Source organism: Oncorhynchus gorbuscha, linkage group LG09, assembly GCF_021184085.1.
Source record: "Oncorhynchus gorbuscha isolate QuinsamMale2020 ecotype Even-year linkage group LG09, OgorEven_v1.0, whole genome shotgun sequence".
NCBI classification, from domain to species: Eukaryota; Metazoa; Chordata; class Actinopteri; order Salmoniformes; family Salmonidae; genus Oncorhynchus; species Oncorhynchus gorbuscha.
In genome coordinates this window covers 86698671-86712328 of record NC_060181.1, presented here as the reverse complement: position 1 = coordinate 86712328, position 13658 = coordinate 86698671, and the positions used below count along the sequence as shown (strand labels likewise).

Sequence of the window (13658 nt, the reverse complement as noted above, 5' to 3'; positions counted from 1 at the left end):
AACAATTAAACCCATGTCACACCCTGGCTTACCCAAACATATACCAAAAACACAAAATATAATGACCAAGGCGTGACAGTATTGTAGATATATAGTGGTAGAGTAGTGGTGTATTAATGTGTTGTATTGTAGATATATAGTAGTGTAATAATGTGTTGTATTGTAGATATATAGCGGTAGAGTAGTGATGTAATAATGTGTTCTATTGTAGATATATAGTGGTAGAGTAGTGGTGTAATAATGCATTGTAGATATATAGTGGTAGAGTAGTGATGTAATGATGTGTTGTATTGTAGATATATAGTGGAAGAGTGGTGGTGTAATAATGTATTGTATTGTAGATATATAGTGGTAGAGTAGTGGTGTAATAATGTGTTGTATTGTAGATATATAGTGGAAGAGTAGTGGTGTAATAATGTGTTGTATTGTAGATATATAGTGGTAGAGTAGAGTGTAATAATGTGTTGTATTGGAGTTATATAGTGGAAGAGTAGTGGTGTAATAATGTGTGTTGTTATGTACTGTTTTTTTATATGCAACAGCGTAATCGTGATTGAACCCAAGAAAGATCCAGAAATAAAATAAATAAAAAATACAAATTGCTGCAGAAGAGAGGAAGGAGAAAAGCATGCCAGATAACCAGATAGATTCATCACTTTCCATCCACCCCTCCCTCCCTCTCTCTTTCCCTCCTTCCCTCCCTGTCCTCTCCAGGTGGTAGCTAGTAGTAATTGTACCTGGTGCCTAGAGCTCTCAGTGTGATACCTTGTGTAGCAAGGCCTGTCTCTGCTGCCCCTCCAGAGCAGGCAACGACTACCAGTAGGAGAAAAATCACACACACACAGGCACACGCACACACACACACACATGTACACACACACACACACACACATACACTGAGAGTTCCGGTCCCCCTCCAAAGCAGGCAACGACTACCAGCAGGAGAAAAATCACGCGCATGCATGCATGCACACACACACACACACACACACACTGAGAGTTCCGGTCCCCCTCCAGAGCAGGCTTTGACTCCCAGCTGGAGTAACAGGGACCCCCGTTTGAGATCACATCTTTCTCTCTCTCCCCACGGCTCTCTATCTCTCTCTTCCCCCTGTCCCCCCCTCGTCCTCTCCTCCCCTGCCCCCCCTGTCCTCTCCCCCTGTCCTCTCCCCCTGTCCTCTCTCCTCCCCTGTCCTCTCCCCCTGTCCTCTCTCCCCCTGTCCTCTCCCCCTGTCCTCTCCTCCCCTGTCCTCTCCCCCTGTCCTCTCCTCCCCTCCCATCTGCTTCAACTTGAACATGATGCTGTTTTACATTCCTCCTGCAGTTTGCATGTGTGTGTCAAAGACATACTGAGGTTTGGACTTTCCTCCTGGGTCTTCCTCTGGCTTTGTAGAAAGTACATGGTCTAGGACATGGTCTGTAGAATGTGACCTCTCCCTCTCCCTCTCCCTCTCCCTCCCGCCATCCCCCTCCCTCCCACCCCTTCCCTCCCTCTCTCCCCCATCTCTCCCAACACTCCCTCCCTCCCTCCCTCTCACTCTCTCCCTCCATCCCCCTCCCTCCCACCCCTTCCCTCCCTCTCTCCCCCATCTCTCCCAACACTCCCTCCCTCTCTCCTCCATCTCTCCCAACACTCCCTCCCACCCCTTCCCTCCCTCTCTTCCTCCTCATTTTCATTCATTTCATCTCTTTCATTCAACCACACTTATGCAATCTCTCTCTTTTTCCCTCTCTCCCTCCCTCCTCATTCATCAGCAGCCATTCATTGCCTCTCTGAGGTTAGCTGTACTGCTGATGCAGTGATCTGAGAATCATTTCCATTCGGTCACACAAGCACGCGCACACACACATCGTCCTGAGAGCTACAGTATCACTGGGAGCTAAAGACACAGTTTTTCTTTCTGTATGTAAGCATTAGTTAACCTGTTGCGTCGAGAAATCCCGTATCCGGGAGCGTAATTATAGCCTCAAGCTCATTACCATAACACAACGTTAACTATTCATGAAAATCGCAAATGAAATGAAATAAATATATTGGCTCACAAGTTTAGCCTTTTGTTAACAACACTGTCATCTCAGATTTTCTAAATATGCTTTTCAACCATAGCTACACAAGCATTTGTGTAAGAGTATTGATAGCTAGCATACCATTAAGCCTAGCATTCAGCAGGCAACATTTTCACAAAAACAAGAAAAGCATTCAAATAAAATCATTTACCTTTGAAGAACTTCGGATTTTTTCAATGAGGAGACTCTCAGTTAGATAGCAAATGTTCCGTTTTTCCAAAAAGATTGTGTCGGAGAAATCGCTCCGTTTTGTTCATCACGTTTGGCTAAGAAAAAACCCCGAAAATTCAGTCATTACAAGGCCAAACTTTTTTCCAAATTAACTCCATGATATCGACAGAAACATGGCAAACGTTGTTTAGAATCAATCCTCAAGGTGTTTTCACATATCTATTCGATGATAAGTCAATCGTGGCAGTTGGGTTTCTCCTTGGAAGCAAATGGAAAAATACACGCAGCTGGAGATTGCGCAATAATTGCAATGGAGGACACCAAGCGGGGCACCTGGTAAATGTAGTCTCTTATGGTCAATCTTCCAATGATATGCCTATAAATACGTAACAATGCTGCAGACACCTTGGGGAAATGACAGAAAGTGTAGGCTCATTCCTGTTCCATTCACAGCCATATAAGGAGACATTGGAACAAAGCGCATTCAAAATCTGGGGCATTGCCTGTTTGAAATGTCATCTTGGTTTCGCCTGTAGCATCAGTTCTGTGGCACTCACAGATAATATCTTTGAAACGTCAAAGTGTTTTCTTTCCAAATATGTCAATTATATGCATAGTTGAGGATCTTTTCGTGACAAAATATCTTGTTTAAAACTGGAACGATTTTTTATCCAAAAATTCAAAGAGCACCCCCTATATAGAAGTTAAGCAACGTCGGTGAACGCTAGCCGCTATGGTAGCAGTATGGGTCATTCTCTTAGGACAAACACTAACCAACTATCGCTGATAGTTTTGTTATATATGTATTTTTTGTTCAATAAGATCACTGCTATTGAAGATGTGAACCGGTTTGAGTAGAAGGCCTATGAAGAATGTGATGAAATTATGTTTAAATAAAATATCAACTAGTTAATTGGTTATGTACACCCCTACTCATTGTGGCTATGGTTTAGTCCAGCTGTATTTCTACCTGACTGCAAGAGTTCTGTAAGCTTGAAAGGGGAGAGTGGCACGTGGATCTATTTGTTTTCCACAGTACCTGTAGTCCGTTACCTACAGATGTAGGATCTTAAGGATCTGTGTTCCGTCAACGGGACAGTTGTAATTGTCTCTAAATATAAGTGTCTTATATCGGCTGAACGCTTAAATTCTTGTTAATATACCTGCACTGTACAATTTACAGTAGCTATTACTGTGAAAAAATGCCATGCTATTGTTTGAGGAGAGCTCCTAACAACAAAACACTTTTTTCATCGCGATAGGTTTGATAAATTAATCTCTGAAGGTGAAATGTGTACTTCAATTTTGAAATCTTGCTCTGATTTATCATCCAAAGGGTCCCAGAGATGTGTTGTTTTGTTAGATAAAATCCCTTTTCATATCCTAAAAAGAAAGTCTCACCCTAAATGTTGTTTCAACGAGTCAAATCACATTCTTATCTATTCCTCAAAGATGTGTAGTACAGTGAGGGAGAAAAAGTATTTGATCCCCTGATGATTTTGTACGTTTGCCCACTGAAATAAATGATCAGTCTATAATTGTAATGGTAGGCTTATTTGAACAGTGAGAGAATAACAACAACAAAAATCCAGAAAAACGCATGTCAAAAATGTTATAAATTGATTTGCATTTTAATGAGGGAAGTAAGTATTTGACCCCCTCTCAATCAGAAATATTTCTGTCTCCCAGGTGTCTTTTATACAGGTAACGAGCTGAGATTAGGAGCACACTCTTAAAGGGAGTGTTCCTAATCTCAGTTTGTTACCTGTGTAAAAGACACCTGTCCACAGAAGCAATCAATCAATCAGATTCCAACCTCTCCACCATGGCCAAGACCAAAGAACTCTCCATGGATGTCAGGGACACGATTGTAGACCTACACAAGGCTGGAATGGGCTACAAGACCATTGCCAAGCAGCTTGGTGAGAAGGTGACAACAGTTGGTGCGATTATTTGCAAATGGAAGAAACACAAAATAACTGTCAATATCCCTCGGCCTGGGGCTCCATGCAAGATCTCACCTCGTGGAGTTGCAATGATCATGAGAACAGTGAGGAATCAGCCCAGAACTACATGGGATGATCTTGTCAATGATCTCAAGTCAGCTGGGACCATAGTCACCAAGAAAACAATTGCTAACACACTACGCCGTGAAGGACTGAAATCCTGCAGCGCCCGCAAGGTCCCCATGCTCAAGAAAGAACATATACATGCCTGTCTGAAGTTTGCCAATGAACATCTGAATGATTCAGAGGACAACTGGGTGAAAGTGTTGTAGTCTGATGAGACCAAAATGGAGCTCTTTGGCATCAACTCAACTCGCCATGTTTGGAGGAGGACGAATGCTGCCTGTGACCCCAAGAACCCCATCTCCACTGTCAATCATGGAGGTGGAAACATTATGCTTTGGGGGTGTTTTTCTGCTAAGGGGACAGGACAACTTCACCGCATCAAAGGGACGATGGTCGGGCCATGTACCGTCAAATCTTGGGTGAGAATCTCCTTCCCTCAGCCAGGGCATTGAAAATGGGTCGTGGATGGGTATACCAGCATGACAATGACCCAAAACACACAGCCAAGGCAACAAAGGAGTGGCTCAAGAAGAAGCACATTAAGGTCCTGGAGTGGCCTAGCCAGTCTCCAGATCTTAATCCCATAGAAAATCTGTGGAGGGAGCTGAACGTTCGAGTTGCCAAACGTCAGCCTTGAAACCTTAATGACTTGGAGAAGATCTGCAAAGAGTAGTGGGACATTATCCCCCCTGAGATGCGTGCAAACCTGGTGGCCAACTACAAGAAACGTCTGACCTCTGTGATTGCCAATAAGGGTTTTGCCACCAAGTACTAAGTCATGTTTTGCAGAGGGGTCAAATACTTATATTCCCTTATTAAAATGCAAATCAATTTATAACATTTTTGACATGCGTTTTTCTGCATTTTTTTGTTGTTATTCTGTCTCTCACTAGTAAACCCTACCATTTGAATTATAGACTGATCATTTATTTGTCAGTGGGCAAACGTGCAAAATCAGCAGGGGATCAAATAATTTTTCCCTCACTGTATATCCTATAGGACACCATATTTGGTCCGCTACGCCTTCATGACATGCCAATGATGCAGGCGCCATTACTTGAATGACTGTATCTTTGTCAAATAAGCACCAATCAGGGTCAAACTAAGCTAGCTAGATAGCCAACGAGCTGTATATGTCGTAGAATGTAGCTACTAACCTTGTACGACAGCATGCCTTTTCATTTTGGACAAAAATGATAAGGATATTCAGAGTTTTGAAGTTATGAAAACTGGTTGTTTTGCGAATGCTGACCTTATAATATGGCTACTAATACTTGGACAGTCCAAGTATAAAGATCTGACGATATTCTTGCAGAAAAATGGAAAATTAATACGAATGTTTCCTTCACGATTTGCCCAAATGTACCAGGTGACTTCACACTAAAAGTCTTGTTGTTCAGTCATACTTCAAGTTATCCATTTGAAACTTTGCACATACACTGCTGCCATCTTGTGGAGACTATTGGAATTACAACCAGTGTGACGGCTAGAACTCTGACCTTTCTCATTTCGCATTTCAAAGATGGTGGTAGAAAAAGACTGGTTGTTTTTTTTCTTTGTATTTTCTTCTACCAGATATATTGTCCTACATTCCTTTCTTTCACATTTCCTCAAACTTCAAAGTGTTTCTTTTCAAATGGTACCAGGAATATGCATATCCTTGCTTCAGTTAGATTTGGGTATGTCATTTTTGCGAAAATAGGGAAAAAAGGGGCGGATCCTTAACCTAAAGCCCTGAAGCAAGGATATGCATACTCTTGATACCATTTGAAAGGAAACACTTTGAAGTTTGTGGAAATGTAAAAGGAATGTAGGAGAATATAACACAATTTAATGCACCTTACACTTTGCCCTCCTGCTAGACTGCCCTTAATATCTTTCTCTGTAATGTAACACACGTAAACATAAGTACACTGGTCCACACAGCCTGCAATCCATTTTGAAGCAACTGGAGGACATTTCACATTCATCAGCAGTGCCAATGTCAGAGTTTCAGGAGAAAGAATGACAGAAACAGGCAATGTGAAAGGAGAGATCAGAGAGACTGTCTTCCTCTCTCACATGTCCCTGTCCTGCTCTGGGAGATGGATGGTAATACTATGGGCTAAGCCAGGGCTACATGGGATGAAGAGTGTTTCCGGAATGTTGTGACGACTCAGGAGGGCAGACTTCTGGAATAAGTGTTATCAGTCCCCAGAGACAGGAAATAACATACAACGTGTGTGTGTGTGTGTGTGTGTGTGTGTGTGTGTGTGTGTGTGTGTGTGTGTGTGTGTGTGTGTGTGTGTGTGTGTGTGTGTGTGTGTGTGTGTGTGTGTGCGTGCGTGCGTGCGTGCGTGCGTGTGTGTGTGTGTGCGTGCGACGTGTTTGTGTTTGTGTTTGTGTGTGTGCATGCGGCAATTGTGTGTGTGCGTGCGACGTGTTTGTGTGTGTATATGTGGCGTGTGTGTATGTGCATGCGGCAATATTCCCTCCCAGAATAGCTGTTGCCTGGAGGAGAATATCAAGGAAAGTGCCTGCTGTAACGGATGGATGGATGAGGAGAGCGGAGGAGAGGAGAGGGGAAGACAGAAGGTAGAGGGAAGGAGTGGAGATGAGAGAGAAAAGAGGAGAAGAGAGGGGAGGGGATAAAAAGGGATAGGAGTATATTGTAGTGGCTGATCTTTCAGGGCTTGTTAGTGTGTCAGTGTGTATGTCCGGAGAATAACTATGTCTAACATTCCACTGCTTGAAGAATGAGAAGATAATGCTGTAGATATACATGTTTAAAAGGATGGGGCTTAAGCTGCATCCTTGTCTCATCCTCCAGACCCGTGGAAAGAAATGTGTGCGTTTTTTGCCAATTCTAACCGCACACTTGTTGTTTGTGCACATCGATTTTATAATGTTGTATGTTTTCCCCCCATCACCACTTTCCATCAATTTGTATAGCAGACCCTCATGCCTAATTGAGTCAAAAGCTTTTTTGAAATCAACAAAGCATGAGAACACTTTGCCTTTGTTTTGGTTTGCTTGTTTGTCAATTAGGGTGTGCAGGATGAATATGTGGTCTGTCGTACGGCAATTTGGTAAAAAGCCAATTTGACATTTGCTCAGTACATTGTTTTCGCTGAGGAAATGTATGAGTCTGCTGTTAATGATAATGCAGAAGATTTTATTTTGGTTGCTGTTGACGCATATCCCCGATAGTTATTGGGGTCAAATTTGTCTCCACTTTTGTGGATTGTGGTGATCAGTCCTTGGTTCCAAATATTGGGGAATATGCAAGAGCTGAGGATGATGTTACAGAGTTTAAGTATAGCTAATTGGAATTTGTAGTCTGTATATTTTATCATTTAATTTAGGATACCGTCAACCACACAGACCTTTTTGAGTTGGAGGGTTTGTATTTTGTCCTGTAGTTCATTCAATGTAATTGAAGAATCCAGTGTTTTCAGGTAGTCTTTAATAATTGATTCTAAGATTTGTATTTGATCATGTATATATTTTTGCTGTTTGTTCTTTGTTATAGAGCCAAACAGATTGGAGAATTGGTTTATCCATACATCTCCATTTTAGATAGATAACTCTTCGTGTTGTTGTTTGTTTAGAGTTTTCCAATTTTCTCAGAAGTGGTTAGATTCAATGGATTCTTCAATTAAATTGAGCTGATTTCTGACGTGCTGTTTGTAGACAACATACAAAGTGAATATATAAAGTGAAAAACAACAAAAATTAACAGTAAACATTACACATACAGAAGTTTCAAAACAGTAAAGACATTACAAATGTCATATTATATATATATATATATATATATATATATATATATATAGTGTTTTAACAATGTACAAATGGTTAAAGGACACAAGATAAAATAAATAAGCATAAATATGGGTTGTATTTACAATGGTGTTTGTTCTTCACTGGTTGCCCTTTTCTCGTGGCAACAGGTCACAAATCTTGCTGCTGTGATGCACACTTTGGAATTTCACCCAAAAGATATGGGAGTTTTTCAAAATTGGATTTGTTTTCAAATTCTTTGTGGATCTGTGTGATCTGGGGGAAATATGTATCTATAATATGGTCATACATTGGGCAGGAGGTTAGGAAGTGCAGCTCAGTTTCCACCTCATTTTGTGGGCAGTGAGCACATAGCCTGTCTTCTCTTGAGAGCCATGTCTGCCTACGGCGGCCTTTCTCAATAGCAAGGCTATGCTCACTGAGTCTGTACATAGTCAAAGCTTTCCTTAATTTTGGGTCAGTCACAGTGGTCAGGTATTCTGCCGCTGTGTACTCTCTGTGTAGGGCCAAATAGCATTCTAGTTTGCTCTGTTTTTTTGTTAATTCTTTCCAATGTGTTAAGTAATTATCTTTTTGTTTTCTCATGATTTGGTTGGGTCTAATTGTGCTGTTGTCCTGGGGCTCTGTAGGGTGTGTTTGTGTTTGTGAACAGAGCCCCAGGACCAGCTTGCTTAGGGGACTCTTCTCCAGGTTCATCTCTCTGTAGGTGATGGCTTTGTTATGGAAGGTTTGTGAATCGCTTCCTTTTAGGTGGTTGTAGAATTTAACAGCTCTTTTCTGGATTTTGATAATTAGTGGGTATCGGCCTAATTCTGCTCTGCATCATTATTTGGTGTTCTACGTTGTACACGGAGGATATTTTTGCAGAATTCTGCGTGCAGAGTCTCAATTTGGTGTTTGTCCCATTTTGTGAAGTCTTGGTTGGTGAGCGGACCCCAGACCTCACAACCATAAAGGGCAATGGGCTGACTGATTCAATGACTGATTCAAGTATTTTTAGCCAAATCCTAATTGGTATGTTAAAATTATGTTTCTTTTGATGGCATAGAATGCCCTTCTTGCCTTGTCTCTCAGATCGTTCACAGCTTTGTGGAAGTTACCTGTGGCGCTGATGTTTAGGCCAAGGTATGTATAGTTTTTTGTGTGCTCTAGGGCAACAGTGTCTAGATGGAATTTGTATTTGTGGTCCTGGTGACTGGACCTTTTTTGGAACACCATTATTTTGGTCTTACTGAGATTTACTGTCAGGGCCCAGGTCTAACAGAATCTGTGCATAAGATCTAGGTGCTGCTCTCTCTCTCTGGGTAGCTATCTCTCTCTCTGTGTAACTCTCTCTCTCTCTATGTCTCTCTATGTCTCTCTATGTCTCTCTCTGTCTCTCTCTCTCTCTCTCTCTCTCTCTCTCTCTCTCTCTCTCTCTCTCTCTCTCTCTCTATGTGTCTCTCTCTCTATGTTTCTCTCTCTCTCTCTCTCTCTCTCTCTCTCTATGTGTCTCTCTCTCTCTGTGTCTCTCTCTCTCTGTAGCTCTCTCTCTCTGTCTATCTCTCTCTCCCTATGTCTCTCTCTCTCTATGTGTCTCTCTCTCTCTCTCTATGTGTGTCTCTCTCTCTCTATGTCTCTCTCTCTCTGTCTCTCTCTCTCTGTGTAGCTCTCTCTCTCTGTGTGTCTCTCTCTCTCTATGTGTCTCTCTCTCTCTATGTGTGTCTCTCTCTCTCTATGTGTCTCTCTCTCTCTATGTGTCTCTCTCTCCCAGTAGTATAGTGCAGTGAGTAATCTACTTGATATAAAAGGCTGGAGGTATTTATTTTGGTCTATTTGGCAAATGGGTCATACATTTAAACTCAGGACAGTAGAGAGAGGGACAGCGAGATAAAGTGGGGAGGTGGGGACAGAGACAGGGGGGGGGGGCAGAGAGAAGAGGGAGTAAGTAGAGACAGAGGGAGAGGGGAGGAAGATGACATGGTAGGACCTCACATTGGACAGAGGGAAGGAGTGGAGTTACACACGTTCCCAGTTTAGATTAAGCTTCACTTTCCCCTGAGAGACGGCAGGAAGCCTAGTGGTTAGAGCATTGGGCCAGTAACCAAAAGGTTGCTAGATTGAATCCCCGAGTTGACAAGGTAAAAATCTGTCGTTCTGCCCCCTGAACAAGACAGTTAACCCACGGATTCCTAGGCTGTCATTGTAAATAAGAATAAGTTCTTAACTGACTTGCCTAGTTAAATAAATGAAATTACAATAAAAAGCCTCTGATAACTCCGCCTGGCGTTGGCTAGTCTTATCACCAGGCTCTACAGTGAGTCAGTTGCACTGTCACTACTTAGTTTCTACATCAAGCGTCAACTCAATGCCAGACACTCTGCTGTATAAATCATACTCACTTCTGAAAGCACTAGTTATCTGGAAAACCACTATCTGCAAGTGATTGAATCCCTGCTCTAGTCTCTCGTATACATTTTAAAAGGAAAAATCACATGTACACACATTTCATCTTCTCAACAGTTTGGCTGCTGTGACCATTCTAACTGGTATCTGAGGAGCCATCTTGGTTTAAGGAGCTTAATAGCTGTTAGTTATTCCTTCAATCCATCCTGTTTAGGATGACAGTGCAATACCCTAATTTGCATACCTGTTGAAGACTCAAAATATTCATTTGTTCAAGCATCCTCATTTTCCCCCACGCATATTCACTTTCCCCAAAACTCATCTCTCTCACATGATGTTAAGCACATTTATTTTATTTTTCAGATTTGAATATTTATAGAAATGAGCAGGCATGTTTAGTGATCTAGCTTAGTGGAGCACATTGTTATTTCTTCTCTCTCTCTTTCCTCTAAGTTAATGTCTCTCACACCGCTCTCTCTCACACCCCTCTCTCTCACACCCCTCTCTCTCACACCCCTCTCTCTGATACAATTAATAGTATGTGAGTTCTGATGCTTTTCTATAGACCATTTTATGCCACATGAATTCTAACCCTTGACCTCTAACCTCTCTCCTCCTTTCCTCCACAGATCTGAAGAGAGAGGCCAGTATCTGCCACATGAATTCTAACCCCTGACCTCTAACCTCTCTCTCTCTCTTTCCTCCACAGATCTGAAGAGGCCAGTATCTGCCACATGAATTCTAACCCCTGACCTCTAACCTCTCTCTCTCTTTCCTCCACAGATCTGAAGAGAGAGGCCAGTATCTGCCACATGCTGAAGCACCCTCACATCGTAGAGCTGGTGGAGACATACAGCTCAGATGGCATGCTCTACATGGTCTTCGAGTTGTGAGTCACAACTTTGTTCCTGTCTATTACACATGCACGTGCACACACTCTCACACTCACTCACTCAATTATGCACAGCAACATACACATTCATAGGATATAAGCATTTTTTGCATCTAAAAAGTATTTTATTTCAAATGTGATGAGGTTTAATATGATCAGCTATAATCCGAGGTCGCTCCCATCCCCATCAGTTCTGTCTGTCATGTCGCTGAGCGGTAACACCACTAGTGGTGTAATCAATGTGACCATCTGGTAATGGATTTCTACTGCTCGCTAACGCTGGCATAGCTAGGCTAGTTATCAGGACAGAGTACTGTATGGGTAAAGTGAGTGAGTGTAGCTGCATGCAGACGTCAGTGTAGCAAGCTCTTACAGAACGTGTTGAGGCAAAAGATATTTTGAAAGTGATTCATTTCTGAAATGACATCATCATTTGTACCGACAGACGTATTCTATCGAGTATCATTTTAGAATATGCATAAAATTCATTCTCCAAATGCAACGTCTGCCTACACCCACACGTATCGTCTAGATTTGGAATAACTTCAAACACCAAATTATACCTCATTTTAAAATAGGCCACCTGTCAATCGTGAATAATAACTATTGTTATTTTACCTGTGAAACGTCCAAACTGCATCTGCATGCCAATAATTTGATCTCAATCAGATTCATGGGAATATGCGTTCAGATGTTCTTGAGTGATGTAGTATGTATGTACATTATGTAGGTTGGCCTAACTTTGTTTTCCTGAGCCTCTGGTTGTAACCAATAGCATAGGCCTACCTGTATTTTGTTTCAATCAAAGCTCATATTTGCCTAGTGGTACCGTGGTGCACAAGCTGTTAAGTTTTGACCCATGAGAAAAAAATGTGACTAATCAGCTAATCATCCTAAAACCTCATAAGGGGATGTTTTTGGTCTTACGGTAACGTTATACTTAAGCAATAAGGCCAGAGGAGGTGTGGTATATGGCCAATATACCACAGCTAAGGGCTGTTCTTAGGCACGAAGCAACCCCTGAGGTGCCTTATTGCTATTATAAACTGGTTACCGATGTAATTAGAGCAATAAAAAAAAAGTTTTGTCATGCCCGTGTTATACGGTCTGATATACCATTGCTTTCAGCCAATCAGCATTCAGGGCTCGAACCACCCAGTTAATAATGTCTGAAATACCCTTGGCTGTCAGCCAATCAGCATTCGGGGCTCGAACCACCCAGTTTATAACATGCTATTCCATTCGGTTCTGTTGTGTAGAATACTAATAAAACATTGTGACTTTGCGGCCATTGAATAGCTTTGATCGACCGTTTAGTAAACAAGCACCAGTGAGAAGTAGCAAGCGACACTCCGGAACGCTGCGGCAGGACCACACCTCTGGTGATAATAGGACTGGAGTAGAGAGATGAAGAGAATCAGAGGAGAGAGAGAGAAAGAGTATCAAGACAGAGAGAAAGAGTATCAAGAGAGAGAGAGAAAGAGTATCAAGAGAGAGAGAAAGAGTATCAAGAGAGAGAGAAAGAGTATCAAGAGAGAGAGAAAGAGTATCAAGAGAGAGAGAGAAAGAGTATCAAGAGAGAGAGAGAAAAAGTATCAAGAGAGAGAAAGAGTATCAAGAGAGAGAGAAAGAGTATCAATAGAGAGAGAGAAAGAGTATCAAGAGAGAGAAAGAGTATCAAGAGAGAGAGAAAGAGTATCAAGAGAGAGAGAGAAAGAGTATCAAGAGAGAGAGAAAGAGTATCAAGAGAGAGAGAGAAAGAGTATCAAGAGAGAGAGAGAAAGAGTATCAAGAGAGAGAGAAAGAGTATCAAGAGAGAGAGAGAAAGAGTATCAAGAGAGAGAGAGAAAGAGTATCAAGAGAGAGAGAGAAAGAGTATCAAAGAGAGAGAAAGAGTATCAAGAGAGAGAGAAAGAGTATCAAGAGAGAGAGAGAAAGAGTATCAAGAGAGAGAGAAAGAGTATCAAGAGAGAGAGAGAGAAAGAGTATCAAGAGAGAGAGAAAGAGTATCAAGAGAGAGAGAGAAAGAGTATCAAGAGAGAGAGAGAAAGAGTATCAAGAGAGAGAGAGAGAAAGAGTATCAAGAGAGAAAAAGCTGAGAGAGAGAGCGAGAGAGAGAGAGAAAGAGTATCAAGAGAGAGAGAAAGAGTATCAAGAGAGAGAGAAAGAGTATCAAGAGAGAGAGAAAGAGTAACAAGAGAGAGAGAGAGAAAGAGTATCAAGAGAGAGAAAGCTGAGAGAGAGAGAGAGAGAGAGAGAAAGAGTATCAAGAGAGAGAAAGCTGAGAG

The 13658-nt window shown here is 41.8% G+C and overlaps 1 protein-coding gene across 14 annotated transcripts in view; it reads left to right on the top strand.

Annotated features, from left to right (window-relative positions):
• The window catches only part of LOC124044226 (peripheral plasma membrane protein CASK-like), a 253203-nt gene that overhangs the window by 95293 nt on the left and 144252 nt on the right, over positions 1–13658 (top strand). For all 14 annotated transcript variants that reach the window (XM_046363804.1, XM_046363802.1, XM_046363817.1 and 11 more), the window contains one exon: positions 11262–11367. In XM_046363804.1, coding sequence (XP_046219760.1) covers positions 11262–11367 — 106 coding nt within the window. The remainder of the gene's footprint in view (positions 1–11261; positions 11368–13658) is intronic.